At 39.4% G+C, this 23,702-nt stretch overlaps 1 protein-coding gene across 1 annotated transcript in view; it reads left to right on the forward strand.

Moving 5' to 3' along the window:
* The window catches only part of NFATC3 (nuclear factor of activated T cells 3), a 56,812-nt gene extending 33,330 nt beyond the window's left edge, over positions 1–23,482 (forward strand). Inside the window, exons 4-10 of the mRNA XM_035117883.3 lie at positions 2,297–2,496; positions 3,672–3,844; positions 5,607–5,747; positions 8,852–8,907; positions 9,641–9,767; positions 11,729–12,790; positions 19,394–23,482. Coding sequence (XP_034973774.2) covers positions 2,297–2,496; positions 3,672–3,844; positions 5,607–5,747; positions 8,852–8,907; positions 9,641–9,767; positions 11,729–12,790; positions 19,394–19,518 — 1,884 coding nt within the window. The 3' untranslated portion in view covers positions 19,519–23,482. The remainder of the gene's footprint in view (positions 1–2,296; positions 2,497–3,671; positions 3,845–5,606; positions 5,748–8,851; positions 8,908–9,640; positions 9,768–11,728; positions 12,791–19,393) is intronic.
* The last annotated feature ends 220 nt before the right edge of the window (positions 23,483–23,702 follow it).

Consider the following 23,702-nt stretch of genomic DNA (forward strand, 5'->3'; position numbering starts at 1 on the left):
AGTAGTAAATAAGGGAGAAACATTACAAGACCAACATGGAATTTGTAATCCTGTGTTCTTTCTGGAGGTGCTTCTTTTTACCATCTTCATTTTGCTTCAGCACCATCATGTCAAGAGCTCATCTCCACCCAGATGGTTTATGGAACCTTACTAGCTTACCCTCTGGTCTTCAGGTACAAGTGCTATATTTCAGGTTAGAAAGGGTAAAGGGACCCCTGACCATTAGGTCCAGTCATGACCGACTCTGGGGTTGCGCGCTCATCTCGCATTATTGGCCGAGGGAGCTGGCGTATAGCTTCCAGGTCATGTGGCCATATTTCAGGTCAGTCAATAACAATTTTTTCTCATCCATTTGTGATTAATTGTGGATGAGGAAGCTGTCTTGGTGTGCATTACTGAGACTTGGTGAGTTGGGAAGTGTTAGTCTATCTGGGCTGTTCCTTTTTGGGTACTCAGTGCAAGCATCAGTATAGGCTTGTGAGATCTCTAGGAATTCCATCAGTCATCCTGTTCAGTCATGTGCCAGGCTTGAGTGTTTGCGTCTTGTACTGGGGTCTAGGGATTGATTAGGGATTCTGCTGGTGTATCAGCCACTCTGCTTCCCATTGGTTTCCCTGCCTGAGCTGATGTTGATGGCCCTTGAGTTGATGTTGAGGAAGATTGATCTGGGAAAATTTGCTGAGACCATTATATCCAGCTTGATTGGCACTCATATGAAAGCCTGTGGTACGCTGCATATTATTATTGTTTCAATTGTTTCTGTGTTTCTTGCTAGTTTTAACTTGTGTTTTTGGGGGGGGGGGTTGGGCTTATTGCCTTGTTGTAGTGTTTTTATTCTGAATTGTGTTTACACAAACCACCCAGGGGACCTGGTTGGAAGTGCAATATATAAATGTATTCAATAAATACAAAGCAACATTATTGCAAGGCAACATTTGCATGGGGAGAATCGGTGGACAGAGAATACTGTGGTCTAATTGACCCCAGTGCCATGATTAGTAAAACACTTCTCTTTTTTAAGAATAGGATGATCAAGACATGCAGAACCGTTCTTATTTTGTTGTTCCAGGACAAGTTTATAACTTCTTCCAGCCAGTGTAAATGTTTAAAAATAAAATATTGGAGAATAGTTATACTGAGTTTCCCAAGCACATTGCATTATGTGGCAGTTAATTTAAGATTAGTACAGTTGATACAGCACATTGCTGCTTCCTTAAAATATCCTAGTTTATAACATCGTGTCCCCAACAGCTGTTGGAGTTTGTAGAAAACCCTGCAGTAGTAAGGCCATGCTGGTTCATAAATGTCAAAATGCTGTTTTTGCCTTATTGGGGCCAATTAACATGGGCAACTTTCCTGCCAAGTAGTATCTCTCTTTGCCCGCCTTGCCCATCACTTTGGCGTAGAATCCAGGTGAAATTTAAGCTGGTGAAGAGCACCCCCTCTTGTTTAACCCTCATTTGGCACCTGGATATGGCTTTCTGAATGCTTAATAGGTGAGCCAGACTAGCAGCCTTGGCAGGTGATGTCTCATCTCTTATTCCTGGGATACAGTGATTATGTTCCCCACAACACAATGGGGAGTTATTGTGGGGAGTGATTGTGAATTTTGATTATATTTGATACATTTCTTGATGAGCCAGGAAGTCAAGTCACTAGTTTGGTTTAGGTAAGCTGCTATCATATCTGTTTGGCAGTAAAGTGATATTTAAAGTACTGTAATTCCTCCCTGCTCTGATGACTTTCTGTCGGTTCCCTCACTGCGGGATGTGTGGTTACAGGGAACCAGGCAGAGGGCTTTCTCGGTAGTGGTGCCCACCCTGTGGAACACCCTCCCATCAGATGTCAAGGAAATAAACAAGTATCTGACTTTTAGAAGACATCTGAAGGCAGCCCTGTTTAGGGAAGTTTTTAATGTTTGATGTTTTATCGTGTTTCTAATATTCTGTTGGGAGCCACCAGGGTGGCTGGGGAAACCCAGCCAGATGGGCGGGCTATACATAACAAATTATTTTTATTATTCATGAGTTACAAAGATTGCAATGAATGTATGGGAACTATTTTAAGTGGTGGTAGTAGAATTCATATTTAAAGATATATATATATCTTGAGACAAATTCGAAACCAGTGGACTCCATAATCATGCCTTTTAAATTATTTGGGCTCCTGTAAGTAAATGTATTTATGTTTGACTTACATTCCTAATGCATCAATGTCTGTTTTTTAGAATTTGGGCAAAGCCAATTTCTTTTACAAAACTGGGATTGAGAAGTTACCTTTTTTTCTTTTTTCTTAGCTCCTGGGCTATAGTGAAAAGCCAGTAAACCTACAGATGTTCATTGGGACAGCGGATGATCGTTATCTACGGCCACATGCCTTCTACCAAGTGCATAGAATCACGGGTAAAACAGTTGCTACTGCTAGTCAAGAGATAATTATTGCAAGCACAAAGGTCTTGGAAATTCCACTTCTTCCTGAAAACAATATGTCAGCCAGGTACGTCAAAAGATATGTTCAAGCAGGTCAACATATTGCATTCTAGGTTTCTCAGCCATATTTAGGGAGGTGAAGTTACAAACCTCTTAGGAAATGTGTGTTATCTTCTAATGATGGCTTCTCAACAGTTGCTACATTTTAATTCATTCACAACACACACACACACACACACACACACACACACACACTGTTCACAGGTCAATTGTAAAAAAATACCTCAGAGCGATATACAAAAATTAAAATAGATTGGCTCAGATGTAATGTTCTTGATCTCCAAACCCATGTTTTGGCAGGTTAGGCATGTGCATTCCCTCCCCTCATACACTCAGATTTCCTCCTTCCCTTCCTTGTTTGCACAAGTCATAGTTTGTGTGCAACAGTAGACTATGATTTTCTCAAATTAGGAAGAGAGTATGTGGGATAAAGAAGTCCCTGAGCCTTCACCATGTGGTTTGGAGGGATAGGAATGTTGTATTTGAACTGACTTGGTGAATTTGAGCTTAATCTTACCCTCAAGATTTATTAGTTCAGATGGAAGAAACGTGATACATGAAGGTAACAGTTGCTGAATGTGGCTTGTAACAAGTGCACAATAGCCACCAGCTGTAGTCTGGCACGTGCAATTTTCATGAGCATTACTCATGAGAATTTCATTGGCATATGTTAACTATAGGAACAGTCACCCAAGGTTCTTCCAACTCCTACATTTATCAGAGTGGATCTTAGTGTTGGACAGTTTGTCTACTTCTACCATATACATGTGGTAGACTTTGCCTGTTTAGTGTTTTGCAAACTTAAAAAGTATCCAGTTTCTTCCACGTTTTATAAAATGCATAATTTGCCATTTCAAAATGATCATTTCATGGAAAAATAAGAGATTGTTTTGTTTTTTTGTGTGGCATAGCTGTGGTTGCTTCTAAGGGTTACTCCTGCCGTTTTAAATAGCATTCTTAGTTTCTGCATTTGTTAATGGTACTGGGGTAGAGTATTGAGACTGTATTCCAACATAAGCAAGTAAAGAACAATGTACGTACATGGATGTTGGTTTCATGTCTGACAAGTATTCTATCAGCAAGAAGGAAAATAGGAGTAACTTTATAAAATATGCATACTTGAATTATATAAAAAGAAACACCTGACTTGTACTTTTTCATTCAACTCTCTGTCTCCCATAGTATTGACTGTGCAGGTATTTTGAAACTCCGCAATTCAGACATAGAACTTCGTAAAGGGGAGACAGATATTGGAAGGAAGAATACAAGAGTGCGGCTTGTGTTTCGAGTTCACATCCCACAGCCTAATGGAAAAGTATTGTCCCTTCAAGCTGCTTCAATACCTGTTGAATGCTGTAAGTTTTCTCTCTTTGTGTTGTGTTCCTCCTTGACTACACTTAATAAAATGAAAACTGATTTCATGCAGGATTCGTCCCCTTTTAATGCTAATTTGTAAGAACACATTTTTAAGGTATTATTTTGCTGTTGTGTTGAGTTTTTGCCTTTGTTGGATTAATTGGCTAGATCAGGCTTCCTCAACCTCAGCCCTCCAGATGTTTTTGGCCTAGCTAGCAGGACCAGTTGGTCAGGGATGCTGTAGTCTCAAACATCTGGAGGGCTGAGGTTGAGGAAGCATTACCGTCAAATAGATCCAGGGTTTTGTTTTTGTGTTGGGCTCCTTTAAAAGTTAGTATTGGTAGGAGAACTAAATAGGATTTGCTTCTCTCCCTGCAGTTTTGTGGGCAACAACTTTCTTTTAAAAATGGCATGCATCAAATACTCCAGGCAAACTGCACAATTTCAGAAGTTTGGGTGTAGGGGCTATGGAGTTATGATAAATGAGTGTGGCGGGAGATGGGGAAACTTCAGGTTTGTGTTCTGCTGTATTGGCACCAAAAATCAGAAAGCTGATTAACAGGAGTGGGTTGTGGGGAGGTGGTACAGAGGCAGAAGGATTCAAATGTCTTGCATTTCCAAGGAAATACCCCTAACAGAATTAGGAAATACTACATAATAGACAAGAACAAGGTGATAATTACTTTAACATCCTGATTTGAGAGCCCTGATAAAATCATCCCTCTGATTGGAAGCTAAAGAGCTCTTCTTCTCCCTTATATGGCAAGCTTAGGAAGAAGTGTTTCCATTTTTGCAGATCCACTGCACAGTTTTTTTAACAGTGACATTCCCCTCAATCTGTTTAGAGGTCCCCACTTATGTTTGTAGCATTTCTGACGATTCCCCTTCAGCTAATATAAGCTCTGATTCTATCCCACTTCAATTTTTGATTTGGAATTTGTCCAAATCTGATGCATACCCCCACAAAATAACTTGCATTTTGATATAAACAAATTTGAACCACAATTTCTTATGAAAAACATTATTTCAGTCGTGTAGCATTGTTTTCAACATGGGATTTTCCACCCATTTTAATAGCTTAAGTTGTGTCTCATAGCAGATTTATATAAAATTGGTTCTAATTTATCATTTTCCTTTCATAGATGGGGCATAGGTGACTTGGAAACCAGCTTAGTGATAATGATGTAGGGATAAGTTTCCTCTCCTTTAGGAAAATGAACACTGCATGATTACCAGCACCTATCCACAATAATAATTATGTTTAAATGATGCACACTGTTTTAAACAGTAAATATAGGCTTTGGCTACCTTACCCTCTTAGCCAGGGGTCCCCAAACTTACCCAGCTTTGGGCCGGTTCCTCCAGCGCCAATCATGCGGCGAGCCGGGGAACGTGCTCCCATACGCGTGTGCACTCGCTTTTTCTGGCGCGGCACGGTGCTGGAAGTGGCTTCTGTGCATGCGCAGACATCATTTCCAGTGCACTTCCGGGTCAGCGCAGCACCAGAAATAGCTTGTGCGTGTGTGTATGGGAGTGCATTCCCCTGCCCTCCGGCCCGCGTGTGCACGCAAGCTAATTCTGGCGCCATGCCAACCTGGAGATGGGCAATTGCACCGCGATGTGCCGGTAAGAGCGGGCGGCGGGGGCAGCACAATTGGCTCGCGCAGGTCGCATCCGGCCCCCGGGCCTTAGTTTGGGAACCCCTGCTCTTAGCTATAATTCTAGCATGCTTATGTATATTTGTACAACTTTTTCACAAAGCTCAGAGATCGGCTCAAGAACTTCCTCAGATAGAGAAATACAACATCAACAGTTGCTCAGTAAATGGAGGCCATGAAATGGTTGTTACTGGATCAAACTTCCTTCCAGAATCAAAAATAATATTTCTTGAAAAGGGGCAAGGTGAGTATATAGCACGTTGTGTGTGTGTGTGTGTGTGTGTGTGTGTGTGTGCGTGCGCGCGCATGTGTGTAGTATGCAATTTAATATAGAATGTTTTTTAATATATAAATAACAAAGCTAATACAATATATAATATAACTGCAAGTACTTAGCAATCATTTTAATGATTTTAATGCGAATTTACACACATTTTTTCATAATTTGTTTAATAACACAAGTTTAAGATCATTCTACAAAATTCCACAAAAACACAGAAGCCAATATTATGCAGTTATTTTCCAAAAAACCCCTAAATTATATTTAACCAAAATATCTTTTGAATTCTCAAGTCACGTTACAACTTTTCATCAGCTCTCATTTTGGGAATTGAAAAATTTAACATGCCCTACAACATTTCTCATCAGAAGTGACATTAGAAACTAGTGTAGAGCAACAGCCACTATTTCTGCACATTCTAAGCCTTAGCTGCTTAGAATTATTTCAGAGTTTTCCCTTACCAAGGTGCTGCTTCTTACTTTCCCAGTGATTTTTAACCTGGTAGGATTGCTGTTCTTGGCTTCCGATTCGTCGCGCTGGTGAAGTTGGACGCAGGGACTTCGTGCTCCGAAGTCCCTGGCTTCGTGGAGGGGGGGGAAGTCCGCAGAGCGAGCGGACTCCCCGAAAAAACACCGGGTAGAGAGTCCCGGTGACATAGTGCCCAGCTGTTTGCTCCGGACGCGAATCCTCTGCTGCCCGAGAGCTCAGTAGAGCAATCGAGAGCCAGCGGAGTGGAGTCGCGGGAGCCATTTTTGGGTTTCATCTTACCTCCTTGAAGTGAAGCTCCGAGTCCTCAGCCTGCAAGCGGCGGATTCTTCCAAGGAAATAAAAGACTTCTTCAAAGTAAGTCAAATCTCCATTCGGATCTTAAAATTTTTAAATTTGAAGATAGGAAGAGATTCTAAATTAACGGAAGCCGATCTCTTCCAAATGGACAATCGGGAGGCGCATTAAATATTCCCAAGCCGAAAAGGGAAAACTTCTTTCAAGATTGCGGACCCGAGAGAAAGAAAGACTTTTCCAAACCTCCCCAGCCCCCGGTGTCATTGCCCCTTGAGGTTCAGCAGCAACAAGGGGGAGGACGCTTTGACAGCTGTCAAAAGCTGTCAAATTGTTAAAGGATTAAGAAAGACGATTTTATTCCTGTGAATTGGAAAAATTGATTCAAAAGGTTTTAAAAGGATTTAAGTGGACTGTAAATTTGAAATCTGATGAGGTTAAAGACAAAGGATAAGAACAGCCAAGATGGAGCCGACAACGTGGTAGAGAGGAATTTTCCAGTACCCTTCTGCCCTTATCTCTGGTCTGCCTGTGGTCAAGTGAACTATGAAAACAAAATTCTCTCGAGCTTTCCAGGAGGCTGTGCTGGGATATCTACAAACATGGGAAGATATCTACAAGGAAAGGCAATGCTTCAATCCAACAGAAAAGGAGAATGAGGTGCAAGAGCAAGATTTAGAGGACAATTTTGATTATGAGATTGTGTGTGAGGAGCAACAATTTGAGGACAATTTGGAGACTGATTCAGACCATAAAAAATATGTGTTGGAAGATGAAAAACAAAGATCAGAACAAAGAGATGAGGCCGACAAGGAGAAGCAAAGTGAAGAGAAGATTGATGGAAGTGAAAATCCTGGAGAGACTGAAATGTTGAATGGTGTTAGTGAAGGGAGGGAAAGGCAGAAAGAGGGAGGAGCAGAGGTCTGGAAGTGGATGTGGGAAAGAATTGGTGTGGGGTAAAAATTTTAGTTTAAGGTACTTTTTTTGGTTTATGAACAACGGTGTCGGAATCTTGGCCTGCTAAAGGATATGCTGATCCAATTGGGAGGAGGGACATTGGGGGGGGGGAAGGAGAGATTTTTATAGTTTAAGGTTAAGAGCTTTCTGGAGGGAGTAAAAAGAATGGCTGAGGAAATATGCTTAGAGTTTGTTTTTGAATAATTTTGGTGATCAGGAGGTGTTTGGGTGGAAAACTGCCTGTCTCCCCCTTCTTACTCTTGGTACCCAGTGGCAGGGGGTGCCTTGAGGGGAGAGGGAAGGGTGGAGGGAAACCCAGACACAAAAATGGAACCTTTTGACTGCTGGACTCCTCGGGCTACCCCAGTGGCAGGGGGGGGGGGCTCAGAGGGGGACAGCATGAAGAAGGAGGAGGATTGTGTTAATATTATAAGAATAAGATTCTGAATTGGATTAGAAAACCCGCCATAACTATGTAAAGAGGTTGGGAAATCCAGGAGGAGGAGAGTCGTGGAAGCCATTAATATTTTTCCTTTTTCCTTTTTTTTCCTTTCCTTCCCCCCCCCCTTTTTTATATTTTTGCTTTTTTTTTTTCCTTTTTTCCTTGTTTTTCTTTTTTCCAGTATAGTGAAGAAATAGCTGGGGGATAAGCCAATCCCCAGAGATCCTCCGCCTTTGTCCTCTCAGTGGCAGGGGGGGGATGAGGGGGGAGGAAGGAGGGGGGAGGTCAAACCCAGCTTTAAATGGACCCCTTTGTTCCCCAATACCCATGGGTCTCACTGGTGGCAGAGGTGGGCTTGTGGGTGGAGGGAAAATGAAGGGACAGAGTTTATGTTGTATATTTTGTATGTGTTTTCTTTTTCTAAAATTAATAAAAAATATTTAAAAAAAAAAGGATTGCTGTTCTTTCAGCACGTGAAGGAGCCTTAAGTCTCCCCATCTCCAAGTGTACCCTCTCTTTGCACTCCTCTTTCTTTTCTTTTTTCTTTTTGCAAACTGCAATTGCAGCAGCCACTAGTCTATGAATTAATTATGAGTGTGCCAAAACAACAATTTCCTTCGCTCCCCTATTTCATATTCCTCTTCGAAGCCTACCTTTTCTATGCAGTATTCATCTTTCTGGACTCTTTGCTAGCAGTTAAATCAAGGCTATTCCATGTCAGTACTATGCATAACTCAAAGCCCGGGGATCTCTTGCATTGAGATACATTTGGATTTTAAAATGAAAACTAGTATGAAGGATTTTTACAGTCTGTGTTTTGTATATCATTAATTATTAGACTGCTTTTTTCAGTAATTTGATACTTCAACTAAAATCTTTCTTTTGATAGATGGAAGGCCCCAGTGGGAGGTGGAAGGAAAAATAATTAGAGAAAGGAGTCAAGAGGTGAGCTTTCTTTTAAACGTGGGGAATTATTTTTAAATGTACTGTAGCCCTGTAAGCAGCTTGGCAGACACTTGAGCACAATGTGGGTAGCCATAAATTTTCTCATTTTAGCAGAAAGGTTAAATGTTTAAGTATAACTGATCTACTTCATGTGTGTTTACATATCAGTAGGGGTGCAAAATTGTTTGCAGAATGTAGGAGCTAGCTAGTTTTCCTAGGAGTTGGCTTTGAGAATCGGAGTTAGACCAGAATTGGCCAGTAAGATGAAATTTTATGTTCTTTCTGCAAGGACTTTTAGCCACAGAGAGCCCAGCCATGACTAAGCAGTTGAATTTATGTGCCACTGACATGTCCTGTAGTCTAGATGTTTGGTTAGCAAATGAAAATTCTGGAATATACTTTACATAATTAAAACATAAATATGCTAATTTGTTCTGCATCAAGGAACTGCATTGTAAGAAATTTAAAATCATAGTTAGATTTTCTATGACTTTCAAAGGATACAAAAGAAAGGAGGTGGGGAGGTGGCCTATTGAACTTTCCCAGCGATGGCCATTCTGTAAAAAAGATGCCACCACTTAAAAGTCTCTGCTTGGTAGCCTAACTAATACTACAATACTTTAGGAGAGAAAGTATATGCTTTGCCAGCTGATCTTGGAGAGGACGAGGCTTATTTAGGGGAAGATGTTTTCTATTGCTTTTAATATGCACATTTCATTTAATTTTCATTCAGGCTACAATTGTTCTTGAAGTTCCTCCATACCACAACAAAACAGTTACAGCTACTGTCCAGGTGCAGTTCTATGTTTGCAATGGCAAGAGGAAAAAAAGTCAGTCTCAGCGTTTTACTTACACTCCAGGTACATACCTTCTTTCTAGTATTCAAAATGTTCTTTGATTCAAATTGCAATAGCACTTAACCTGGATTTGGGGTACCTGTTTTTTAAAAATTGTTTTTGCAATTATATTTGGCTATGGCTATTAAAGTGCCTAAATTGGATCTTGATGTTTTGTACAACACTGTATTCTTGGCAGCTGATAAAGGTTGAGAAGTGCATCCAGAGGTATTCTGAAAGCATTAATTGTAGCTCTTGACCCAAGATCAGGGGAGAAACTGTTTACCTTTTGAGCTTGAAGGTTAGAAACAGGAAAAACCCTTCAACATGCAGAATAAATGTGAATGCCAATGCCGGGTGGAAAATATAGTATTTTCACTTTATACAGGTGAAACTTGGAAAATTAGAATATCGTCGAAAAGTGCATTTATTTCAGTAGTGCAACTTAAAAGGTGAAACCAATATATGAGCTAGATGCACGACATGCAAAGCAAGATATGTCAAGCCTTTATTTGTTGTAATTATTTGTCGTTAGGCGGGTCAATTATAAATGGAATGTAATTAATGAAATGTAATAGCAATGTTTATTTTTGTTTGTTTTTGTATTATTGTAATTATTTGTTTTATTACTGTGGAATTTCCAAAAGAAAGCATTTCTAAAAATTAAAAGAAAACTATTTTTTAAAAGTTGCATTACTGAAATAATGCACTTTTCGACGATATTCTAATTTTCCGAGTTTCACCTGTATATATCTCTCCCACTCCTGACAATCTGTCTCAAACCAACCATATAGAGCTTACTCAGATGTATATAGTATTACTGTCTTGAGTTAAACATATCAAGATGTCTAAAACAATAGTAATTGTACACACATTTTGTAAAATTATGCCATCTCACTACACACAGAGATTATTAATTTTGAAAGCAAATTTGTTTATCTTACCATGACCGTTTATGTAAAATAAACAAGCTGTGCTATAAAATGACAATAAAATGAAATAAAATAAATTCCTTCCAGCAGCACCTTAGAGACCAACTAAGTTTATCATTGGTATGAGCTTTTGTGTGCATGCACACTTCTTCAGATATAAAATGACAGTCAGACTGATACAAAAATAATGCTTCCTACACAGAATTTTGACTTTGCATACTGAAATGGCTCTCAGCTTTTAAATTTTTGCATAAAGTGCTTGTAAAAAGTTCTTCATTCTTCACAATTTCCAGTGCTTATAATGTGAAAATCTTTAGGTAGTATAAACCTACATGATCAATAGTTGTGTATATTTCATTCACTACTTTCAACAAAGATCAACTTTCAAAGCAGCTTACAATTAAAATCTATACAAAGACAGCAGAGTTAGATATATGTGGGTGATTATAGCCAAGGAGAGGGGGATGCAGTATTTTCTGGTTCTTGCAGTTGGTAGCAGTTCAGGTTCGCGGCTTTTCTTTCTGACTTCTAACAGCCCAATTAATTCTGTTATTGTTAAGTGTGGCATAGATTCCATCTTGAATATGGGACCTATGCATGCAATCTCTAACATGTACCTTAATAAAGATATATATTGCTTACTGTGGCTGGGAATGACATCTGCATGAGACTCACATGACTTCTCTTGGTCAGGATCGATTATACAGTGGTATCTTGGTTTATGAACTTAATCCGTTCCTGAAGTCTGTTCTTAAACCAAATCCGTTCTTAAACCGAGGCGCGCTTTCCCTAATGAGTCCTCCTGCCGCCAGTGCCCTTCCACTGTTCGGCTTAAGTTCGCAAACCAGAACACTACTTCCAGTTTTGCGGAGTTCGTAAACCGAATAGTTTGTAAACAGAACTGTTTGTAAAGCGAGATACCACTGTATGCATGGCCCTGTACTGCATGGCTCTGCATTGACTTGGGATAAGGTTGCATCTTATGTGACCAAGTTCTGATGTCCATCATTTTATCTGTGAATTTAGTAAATAGTTGGTTTTCTTATTTCACAGTTGTACTAAAGCAAGAGAGCAGAGATGAAATGGATTTGTCTTCAGTTCCATCATTGTCCATGACTCGTTGTACAGGTGTTAAAGGACTATCTCCTCTCCAAACTCAGCTGCCTTCACCAGATCCAGGGCTCTCGCATGATAGTTTACTTTCTACTTCACCTAGGAGCCTTGTATGCCCAGTTCAGCAGACGTACACATCCATGGCATCCTCACCAGTATCTCAGTTGCCACACATCCAGAATAGAAGCATTAGTCCAGGTGAAGAGCATCATGTTTTGTCTCCAGCTGTAGTCCACCAATCTTTTCAGGTAACACCAGCACCTTCTGCGAGGCCTTCCTACCAGCCTATGCAATCTAATGTTATGTTTAATGGACAGTCTGGTCTTCCCATGAACTCTGCTTCCTCCAGCCAAGGATATGATGCAATTTCATTTCAACAAGATGCAGCTGTACCTCCATTGATAAACCTTAGCTGCCAATCTCTACCAACAATGCCCTATCTTTCTTCAAGTCCAGTTTCAGTGTCAACTTCAGCTGCAACAGGAGGGCATCCTTTAGTCCACCCAACTCAATCAGGACAATCGTCACCTCATTTGCAGTCAATGGGATACCATTGTCCAAATCATCTGCAAAGTTCTGTCTCTTCCACAATGACTCAGTCCCTGGGACACCCTTCCACACAGTTGCAACAAGTTACTTACCATTCTTCAAATCCAGGTAACACTTCATCGCCATCCCCAAAACCTTCTCATTCATTGGGCCATTCACCACGATCTGGGCCATCTTCTCCACAATTGCAGCCTATGCCTTACCAGACTCCTAGCTCAGGACCCGCTTCATCTCCTCCTCCAACTGCTGTTGGTCACTCTGGACAGCAGTCCCCACAGGCACACAGCCCAGGCTTGGGTGGAATTCCTGCAGCTTCATCTTTGATGCATCATAACATATGTGACTCATCTCCATTTTCACCAGAGGAATCGGCTGTTAATATTAAACCTGAACCTGAAGATCGAGAGTTGAATTTTCAGACAATAGGGTTGCAAGACATCACTTTGGATGATGGTAAGTGATGTTATAAGTGTAAAGTTGAATGGGGTTTTGCTTTTTTTAAAAAGCAGTATATTGAAAAAGAAAAGGGGGAAAACAGTATAATAAAGGATTACATTTGGAGAGCCTTATACATACACATGACCTGGTTGTTGGCTTTCTTGTTTGTTGTAATATTGGTTGCAGTTATGCAACTGGGGAATGAGTTTTTGAGCATTTAATATGTGTGTTGAAGTCTGCTTTCTCGTGAGTTGTATGCATATCAGTGCTTTTCTATGCACAGAGAACCTCTAGGTTAGGTGGACAGTCATCTCTTGTTAAGTCATTTAATGTTTTAGTGTTTGTGATTTGGTATATTCCTATGCGATAGGAAGTTTAATAATGCCTCACTAAATATGACTTTGTGTCATACTTTGGATGCAAATCAGGTAGTTGAAGAAAGCATTGCTTGCTCCATGTGACAGCCTTTTAGATATTTGGAGATGACTATTGTATCTCCTCTCAATCTTTTTACCAGGCTAAACATACCCAATTCCCTCAACCAGGCCTCATAAGGCTTGGTTTCCAGACCCTTGATCATATTGGTCACCCTCCACTGCATACAGTCCAGCTTGTCAATATCCTTCTTAAACAGTTCATAGAAATAATTGATAAAAGACACTCCTAAATATTTGCAAAGCACAAACAATTTTTGACAACTGGCTGAGTGTCCACAGTGCATAACATGCATCTACTGGTCAAGGATGTTCAAGTCTCCTAGAAAATTTACATACATTTCTCTTTTTAAAAAAAATGATATAAAAGAATACAAATAGTAGAATGAGTCGCACAATTACTTAGACTTTGAAAAGATGCTTGAGAAGATGCTTGAGAATTTTTACATGAAATGTTCCTATTTTAGTGTAACAATATGCAATCTTTGTTAACTGTTCTGAGGTTATGTTAACCTTGATTTATGTTCAGTATAAGATTATGATGACCGCTTGCTAATCTTCTTTCACTTCCTTATCCGTTGTATCTCCCATTACATAAAGCTGTGGATTAGAAAAGCAAGGAATAAGGCTGTGTATTTAGGAGTTTGCTTTGGAACTAGACTATGAGCACATAAGGAGGGCTCATTACTTCACTTTCCCTATCAGCAGTATTCTTGATATACCACTTGAAAAGGATGTTGCCTGATTAGTAAAACCTACATGTCCTGAAGAAGTCTTCATCCAAAATGTGTTGGGCTTTGCAGCATTTTATATAATTTGATAAAGTTAGATTTTAAGCACCATTTTGAATGTCTCAATTTTCTTTGTTGCCATTTTGTTTTTGTGCCTTTTGCTTTTGGTGTTGGGTCCCCACCCTCTTTGGTATTTCAGAATAGCTGAGATGACTCGAATACAAGCCCACCTTCAGTAAGAGGGTAACATGAATCATCCCTTTTCAATTACAGTAAGCCTGCTACTTACGCACATTCAACTTGTGCGCATTCAGCTTTATGTGCTTGGCAAAAAAGTAAATTTTTTTAAAGGTGGCTGGTGTCCAGGGAAAAAGACTTTAGCAATCCCACCTGCCTTGAACCCATATTTTTTTACTATACTGTATGTGGTTTTGGCTTTAGGTGCAATCCCTTGAACATAACTGCCACATAAGTTGAGGGCTTAAAGTGTTTTGGATGCTGCCCTGCTGATGGTGGTTAGGTGACTTGAAGACATTTTGAGGTAGCTCAAGTGTGACTCCAGTGGCTCATCTTGTAACTTGAGTTTCTTGGTTTTAAAGGCTCTGGGGTTTCAGGAGCAGCACAGTTCCCTGGAACTCTAAAAATCGGGCAATTCTGTATAAATTGGGTTTAGGGTCTTGAACTTATAAGAAGATAGTTACAACCGTGTTGGTCTGACGTAGTTGAACCAAAAATAAAAAATTAAATTAAAAAATTTCTCCCAGTAGCACCTTAGAAACCAACTAAGTTTGTCATTGGTATGAGCTTTCATGTGCATGCACACTTCGAAGAAGTGGTCTCTAAGGTGCTACTGGAAGGAATTTTTTTATTTAGTTATAAGAAGATAGTAAGTTTTCCCCAAATTTACTTAAATTTCAAGTGAAAAACTTTCTGTTGCACAATACAGTATTAACCTTTCCAAATTAAAATTGTTCTTCAGGAGCTCTGTTCCAACCTATGGGCATAGAAAAATAATTTGAGTATCAGATGGAGATGTCATAAGTTCCTAACAAAAGCATTTAATTTCAGAATAACATGTAATTGGTCTTCAGATACCAATTTATCTTGTTTGTTTGCTTTTAAATATTAAATCATAGAATTATACTTCTTGAAATCCAAAACTTTAGCCATTTCTAAACCAGGATTACTGGCACATTCATGACTCAGTTGTACTGTATTGTGATTCACTTGTGTCTGAGCAGAGGTTCTACAGTTTGAAGATAGGTTAATGCAGCTTGCCAATAGACTCTTACTTTAAAGATCAAAAGGCAAAGCAGAGCATTCCAGCAATTTTATCAAGTGTCACTTGTCACCTGTTCTGCTTACAACTATACAGCCTCAAAATAATTTCCAAATGGTCAGCAGGTAATCAAGTAGTCCAGAATGCCAAGTTCTCAAGCTACATGTAAACAGGATTCCTTTTTTGCTCTCCCCCACTCTGGAGTATATTGTATAAAATACATACTGCCTAGAAGTTTATAAAACTGAGAGTAATTCTATAAACCCAACAGCTCATAAAATACTAAGAAACACATAATTCCTTCTTCCTGGTACTTCTACTACTGACACAATTTTATCAGATGAACTGCCACCACATGCTTTTTCAGGGACTACTAGTCCCTTCCTTGCATAAAACAACTCTTCTAATGGTGCTTTTAGGAATAAATCCAATATATATTAAAGGCATTTATTCCCTGGTAAATATATGAAGGATTCCAGTCAACAGGATGTCAGGGTTATAGATTATTCACTACTGATTTTATCCCACAGCATAAGAAAAGCCATAGTTTTTCCTTAATATTGGTATTGGTGTTGGCATCACTGTTGTAAGCATTTGCTAAAAATAAATGTCACTTAAGCCAAATATTTGAAGACTCAAATGAAGAGAAACACCAGTAACTTGCATAGAACTATAACACGTCCTGTGTTGTTTATCCAGTATTTAGTCTAGGTTGTCTCCTATTAGGCCATACAGAAATCAATGAACATTACTAACTTAAGTCCACTGATTTTGACTTATAGTAGTTGGATACAAACCACATACATCTGAAAAGTCAAAGCCAAATGTGGATCTCTTAGGGGAACTTCTTATGGTCTTAGAGAGGAATAAAGTGTTAAATAACTAAAGATGTGAATCTGTGCAGAAACATATTCCAGTTAGCTCCCCAAACTGAATAAATGTGGCAAACGTGTGTGCGAGGAGGCTGCAGACTTTGAAACTTTTAGCTGCTGGCTGTAAGATATCCCTAGCTGGTTTAGCTGCTGAGATGTTTTGGATGCGTTTTAGCTCATAATTTTAAACTGTTTAGACCAAAAGACCAGATGGAATATTGGTGGAAGGAGATATAAGAAGGAAAAGGTAGCCCTATAACAGTGGTACATAACTGTTAGACTGTGTGATAGAGGATGCAGGGTGGAATGTAGGAAGCTGCCTTATGCAGTGTCAGACCATTGGCCCATCTAGCTCAGTATTGTCTACACTGAATGGCAACAGGGTCAGTCAGGTGACATTTCCAGTGCTATCTGGAGATGCCAGGGATTGAATCCAGGGCTTTCTGCATTCAAAGTAGTTAGTTGCTCTGCCACTGAGCTATGGTCCTTACTTACCCTTGAGAATAGGGAATGAATATTTGCAGATAACCTTTGTTTTTAATCTAATTATAGTTTGAAAAAGATTGTGTTCACTTTTTTGTTTCATAAACATTACCTTGATTCTCACCGCATTCAATTTCAGTACGCTTTTGTCAACAGAAAAATTAACTGAACACTTAGCAGTAAATGTCTGGCTATCACAGAGTTAAGAATGATGCAATGCATAATTCTAGAAGGCAGAAGCAGTCTAATTCCAAATAATGTTTATTTCTCTGATGTTTAACAGAAACATGCAGATGCAGCCATTGATTTGAAGAGCAGTGTGTTCAATAGTTTGCAGTGCATACAAGGACAGTGTTGTCATTTGTAATATGATAGGATTGACAGTGGACTTTACTGTATTTTATTTCTGTACTAAGGCGGCATTTGAATCAGCATCAAAATTGCATATTTACAAGAATAAAAGTGCAATACATGTAGTCCCCTGTCCTCTTACCAGTAGACTGACTTTTTAACTAATCAGCTTCTAACTTTAGAAATGTGGCAGTATGTTCCAAGTCTCTAAGAATAATAGAATTGTAGTTGGAAGTGACCCCAGGGTCATCTGGTCCAACCCCATGCAATGCAGGAATCCTGGCTACATCCCTTCGTGTGCTCAAACCACCAACTTTCTGGTTAACAGCCAAATGCACTGACCCATTGAGCCACCCAAGGACCTTTGACATAGTAAATTACTAGTTTGAGTTATGATGGGAAGATTTTGCCAGCATACATTCAAACCATTCAAAATTTAATTATTTATTGTAAGCTCTGCAGGTGACATTCCTCAGTACTTTTTGTAGGCTGTTAAACATTGTGCTTCTTTAATTCTTTGGCCATACTGACTTTGTGTGTAGTCCCAAAGCAACTTCCTGGCCAGGCTGCAGAGTGTGTGGCTAAGAAAAGTGGCCAACTCAGCCCCGAAATATTGGCCAACTGCCCATATGAATGAAAGAACAGTTGGTGCAGGAGTAAAGGTAATGAAAGAGGGAGAAAAAGAGACTTTGTCATCTTCTTCGTCACCAATCTCAGTCCTGCCTGTGAATTTTTACAAGCACTTACATTACTACTATTATAATTTCTTAAATGTATTTACCACCCTTTATCCAAGGATCACAGGGCAGTTTATAGTATAAAAACACAAAATGCATAACATTATGACAAACAAAACAGTACCCCAATACATAAAACATTGATTTCTTCCTTTAGCGGTGAGCATTAATTGCATTTCCAAATTTTAAAATCAAGCTGTTGCTATGAAATGTTGGGACTTTGAGCGCAGGACTAGCATAACCTTGCAAAATTAATTTTCAGGGTGATTTAACTAACTCAGAAGCAGTATGGAAAATAATTACCTCATGGGCCACTATACTGTATAAAAGGAACTGCAAGGAGAATCAATCTGTATTAAATCACGTTCTTGACAAATTCACACATTACTTTTTAAAAACAAACTCAAGGCTGTTAGCCCTTGGGGCGCTTTGAAGGCATCTTAGCAGAACTGCTAGGTATTGCCAAAATTGCTTGGAAGCAATGACAAGTAGACAGGGAAGAGCTTTTAGGGTAGGGAATGTGATAGCACGTGCTGCAGCTGAGAACAAATCCATTGAGGCTCAAGCATAGCTTAGACTACTGGAGCATTGTCTGTATCTATTTTAAGAGTTCTGTTTTTCAGAGTGCCTCACTGTGTGCTCTTCTGCATCTGATGGCTGATGCCTACTGACACATCTGGCAGTGTAGCTGGAGAGGGGGGTTGCCACCAATTGAGAGTATTGCTGAGTTGTGTATTTGTTTTGCACAATCATTAGATGTAAGGTGAAGCTAAAAGGGAAAGCTAGCAAGTGCAAGACACATTGAAGCAGCCCCCCCCCATATTTTTTTGCACTCCCATCAGTCTCGGTGTCAGGGACTGGCTGGACACTTAGGAGTGGTGGCTGGATACTGAGGAGTGGGCACTGGGAGAAGCGGGGTTGTAGATTGACTTGGAAGAAGGGACCAGTGGAATGGGGGAGCTTGTAACTGTTAAGAGAGGCAGGAGAGCAGCAGGATCGAAGAGTGAAGAACCAGATGCAGAAGGGGGGAAAGATACGTCAGGCTGGTGTAGTCAAGGGCTTCCACACCACCTCCTCCTGCTGCCCCCACCTCTCTTGCTCTACTGTCTCACAGGACCAGAAGTGGATTGAAGTTGGATTGAAGTGTGACTTTTGTATAAGATTGACTCCATGCCTCTTATTTAGAAATTAAGGCATACCACATGATATAAGTTTCTGAATTCATGCATTGTTTAAACCTACACACCCATTGCCAAAAATTAAACAAAAACAAAAAAACTTTTAAGGAAGACAGCTTGCTTCCAGTTGCATGCAGTTCTCCCCTGCCAAAAAAAAAAATCCATTTAACTTTTTATTACCCAGGGCTTCCTGTTTCCAGTGGTGAGAAATGGCTGACTCCCATATGATCGGACCTCAGCCATGCCGATAATTCAGGGTTGATATGGGGGTAATTAGCCCTGGCAGACTCCCCGGGGTGGGGGAGGACTGTCTTGTAGACCCACAGATTGTCTGAGGTTGTCAGCTTGCATCAAGGTGTTTGTTGGAAGCCGCCCAGAGTGGCAGGGGAAGCCCAGGCAGATGGGCGGGGTATAAATAATAAATTATTATTATATTATTTTTATATGAAATTATATAAATATCATCCAGAATGGAGTTTGGAAAATGTACCACTCAGAAAACAATATTTATGAAAACTGAACAAATATATTAATCCTTTCTTTTTCCTTTCAGTGAATGAAATCATAGGAAGAGATATGTCACAGATCTCGGTGTCCCAAGGAGCAGGGGTGGCTATCCATTCTCCGCATGCATCTTCTGCATCTCTGGAGACAGGACTATCGGATGGAGTTCAGTAGCTACTAAGCTTGTGACTTAGTGATCCAGAAAACTTCGCACTTTTCCTTTGAGTAATGCTTCATCCCCCTCCTTAGATTTACTGTGCTTCCGACTTTGTGGCCTTGATGATCTGGAACAGTGGATCCTTTGCATAGCTGTTCTGGGAGGGTGGGGAAATGGTTATACTTCTAGCTTCCTAGGATGCTGTAAAAATTACTTTGTAAAAATGGACACAAAGAAGCAACCCAAGATACTTTAACCATGAAAAAAATACCAATGAGAAATGCTTGTTTTGTGCATTTAATAGAATACTTTTATATTAAGTGCTTAATTGTATGGAGAAATATAGTTTTGCTCTCAATAAGCACAGTACTGAATGTGGGAATTTTTTTTAAAAAATACACATCTTCATATGCTGCTTTTCCTTAGAGATAATAGGACTGTAATATAAATTTGTATACCTGTTTGAAAGAGAACTTTTTTTATAATGAAATCTTCCAGAGGCACAAAAGTACCTGTCATCTTAAGCCAATGCCTTGGAAGTCTTGCGTATAAAAAAATAGCATTTTCTTTGGACTTTTAGGAAGCAAAGCCAAATGTAGGTCTGTGTTCTTTAGACATTGAAAATCCTTGGTAGGCTGCAAAGAGACCATTCCATCATGGAAATATTGGGATAAAAATGACATTCCAAAATCTAACTTTTATAACTTTATACCCCTTGCTAGCACAGGCCCCTCTCTAAGTGAAACAGGTTTTTCTAGTTCAGAACAGTTTATAAAATGCTAATTTTTAAAGGAGAGAACCAAGATTTTTGGATGCTAAAAAGCCATGGTCTATAAGGAAACCTTTTGGTTGGAATAGTTTTAAGTACGGGTTATCCGCACTGTCTTGAAATCCCTCAGGTAGGGTTTTTCACTTAGCCCATGGTGTGTCTCCCCACCCCAGCCCACCCCTGGACAAATCCAATTCATATCTCTTGTTACTCAGACTTGTTTCTTAAAATATTTTCTTTATAACATTTTGATACTTGCGTTCATGGGGATTCCTCCTTCAAGAAATCTGATTAGTCCCAGTATGTAGTAAAGGAAATGTAACAGGTTTTGATAAATAGTGGAAAACTGTTTAGCCGCTCATGCTCTTAACAGTTGTGCTTAACACTGCTGACAGAGGCAGCTTTTTCTAGTAGTTAACAGCATCAGGGCATACCCACCACGAATTTCTCTCCTGCAAGCGCCATTGAAATTAGTGGGGACTGCCCTTCTGCAACTCCTGTTGTACTTCCAGCAACCCACACCATCAAGGAATCATGTTTAAACTACATTTTGAAATTTCAGATCACTCTGAATAAATAAATAAAAATCATGATTGGAGCTGAAACGTCAGAGTGACACAACTTTGTGTTAGTATTTCATACAAGATGGGCAATTATGGATTCATAATCCAAACATATGATCCAGAATCCCCGTTAGATAGTAAATTTATGTTGCTTTTTGTATGAATATTGAGTTCTTAAAATAAATTGAAAATCCAGCTTATTCAGCTTTGACTAGCCAAATAAGAAAGAGGGACTCTAGATTGCTAAGAGTTTTTGAAAGCAATCAAGTAAAGATTAATCTGGCCTGGCCTGTTGTAAAAACATTCTTCAGTAGCACCTTAAAGACCAACTAAGTTTTTATTTTGGTATGAAAATAAAAACTTAGTTGGTCTTTAAGGTGCTACTGAAGGATTTTTTTTTATTTTACTTCGACCCAGACCAACACGGCTACCTACCTGTAAAAACATTGTAAGTCTTAACTGCATCTGAAGTTTTGATTCCTTCGGTCAGCAGTAATAGGGGCTTTGTACACTCATGTCGGACACCACTAAATGACTAAACAACACACATGTCATTGCAGACATGCTTAAAGCTAACAGAGCTGAAATACCCTGCCATGGGAAGACCCCCAGGATATATGTGCAGAAAGAACATAAGAGCCCATCCAAATCAGGCCATCCTTGTCTGGAAATCTGTTCTAACTCTGGCCCACCAGGTAGGAAGCCCAATGTGTTTTAATCAATTTCCCACATCTCCTGTGAAGAGAGCTTTGTCTTCTTTAAGCCTTCTTTTAGCCACCAAGAGGGCACTGACAGCTAGCCCCAACTGGCAATGTTCTGCTGACTGATTTGTCACTTGGTCTGCCAGTGGCCCACCATTCAGTGTAAAATAAAATACAGTACATTCAGATGTTTTTGCTTATCTTCAGTGGAAACATAATGCCTGTCTTCTACAAAATTCCTAAAGTTTAGAATATATATATTTAACCTTGACAGTCAAAGCAAATACGATTTTGGGGGTTAGAATGTACAATTCAAGAGGGAAGGAAGTGGCCTTCATATGAACAGCTATCTTGAATGCTTTAATTAGGTAGATGTCAAATTGGAGTAGCTCTTAAATTCATCCCTTTCCCCCAGTAAATTTGCTTTTAATTAACTTTTTGAGATATGTATTGTTATTAGACTACTGTTACTAGATTGTCGTATATAAATATTAGAAATCAAAAGGAGCGGTACTGTTATTTGGAAAAGGTAGTCTCTCTGTAGTGTTGCTTTCAAGTAAGTCTGTCTTCTGTTCACATAAGTTAAATAACTTTAAAAGAAGCTTAAGTACAGCTAATTACATGTGTAGCACTTCACTCCTTTTTAAATTGCCTTAGCCTTTTCATGTCTAGTTGGCGACAATTCCTGCATTACAGTTTTCACTCCGTAAGTAGTAATGGGTCTCTAGTAACCAGTGGTTGCAGGGAGATTTCAAGTTTTCAGAGCTTTCTGTACACCATGGGGTTTTATGCTCCTTGGTGGTGTGCGGTATAGCCTCTTCCCTCTCTAAGTCCTCCTGAGTAGTTTTGAATTTATAATTTTCCTAAAATATGGGACCCCAAACAATCCCGTGTTGCTATGCACTAAGTGAGCAATCCACCAAAAGCTGTACCATTACAGCCTCTCTCCATTTCAGCAGGGCTTGCACAGGGGAGCCCCTTGCAAGCAAGCTACTGAAACAAATTGAGATTTTTGCAGCTGTGGAATTGGCGGATGGTTCACAAAATATTCTGATGCCTTTAAATACCTTGATGCCTGTAGATGTAGAACTGCTTTCCTATTTAAAACGAAAACATAGACTTCGGGTACTAAAAATGGTTGTATTTGCCTTGTAAACACTTCAGTGCAAGGGTCTTAATTTTATTTTAATGTTTTGCTTGTGTGATGCTATAGATTTAAAGACTGTTAATCTTGTGTAATGTAGTGGATATAAAAGCACATGATCTCTTTTGGACTATGCAACTTACAATTTTCAGCCGCCGCCGCCTGTGACTGGCACTTTGGCATCTACCTTGGTAGCCTCTCCCGCCTCCAAATCTACACAATTGCTTTCTATGCTGATGTCCAATTTTTTTATAAAAAAAAATTATGGAAAGCATTCATAAAACCACTCTCAACAGAAAGAGTGGAGGCTTTTGTTAATCAAATGAGGAGGCAGTGCATGGCCCATTTGATATGGGCTACTAAAAGCAGTTTTGGCTTCACCAAAGTTTGACCACAATCTGGCACTCATTGTAATAAACTCTTCCTCAGAGAAATGGAACTGCCTTCCTTTGTAAACCAAAGATTAAAGAAGAAGAAGGAAAAAAAGACAAATTTTGTTTGTTTGCAAACAAAACTTTGAAAACTCTATTTTTGATACACAGAATGAATGTCATTCCTTGAGAGGTTTGGAGACTATTCAAATTGAAGTTTTATATTTAACCATGTGGGACAATAATGATTTTAAGACTAAAGGTTACATTCTAGATGTTTACAGAGCCTTGTATTGTAATTTCATGTACATTTTGTGTATTAAACCTTTTGTAAGTTATGATTGCAGTGCTACATGCAGAAATACAAAGGGAAAAACTTGTGTTTTAGGCTCTTGAATCATAGTGTTGAAATAAAGAAGAAAATGCACAAAAATGTGTGTCTCCAATGAGGTGTGTGTACTATTTTGGGAGATTTGGCATGATTTGGCATGTTTTGCATGAGATGAGACTTTTCTCATGACCTCCTTGGTCCTTGGAGGATTTTATATTTTCTCCAGATTCCATTGAGATGCCCAAATCCATTCAACAGTCTCTTGACTGTAGTTCCCTTTCCACAGTACCTGTTCCACACAGTTCCTGTTTCACAAACTGCT

Source organism: Zootoca vivipara, chromosome 6 (assembly GCF_965207765.1).
Source record: "Zootoca vivipara chromosome 6, rZooViv2.hap1.1, whole genome shotgun sequence".
NCBI classification, from domain to species: Eukaryota; Metazoa; Chordata; class Lepidosauria; order Squamata; family Lacertidae; genus Zootoca; species Zootoca vivipara.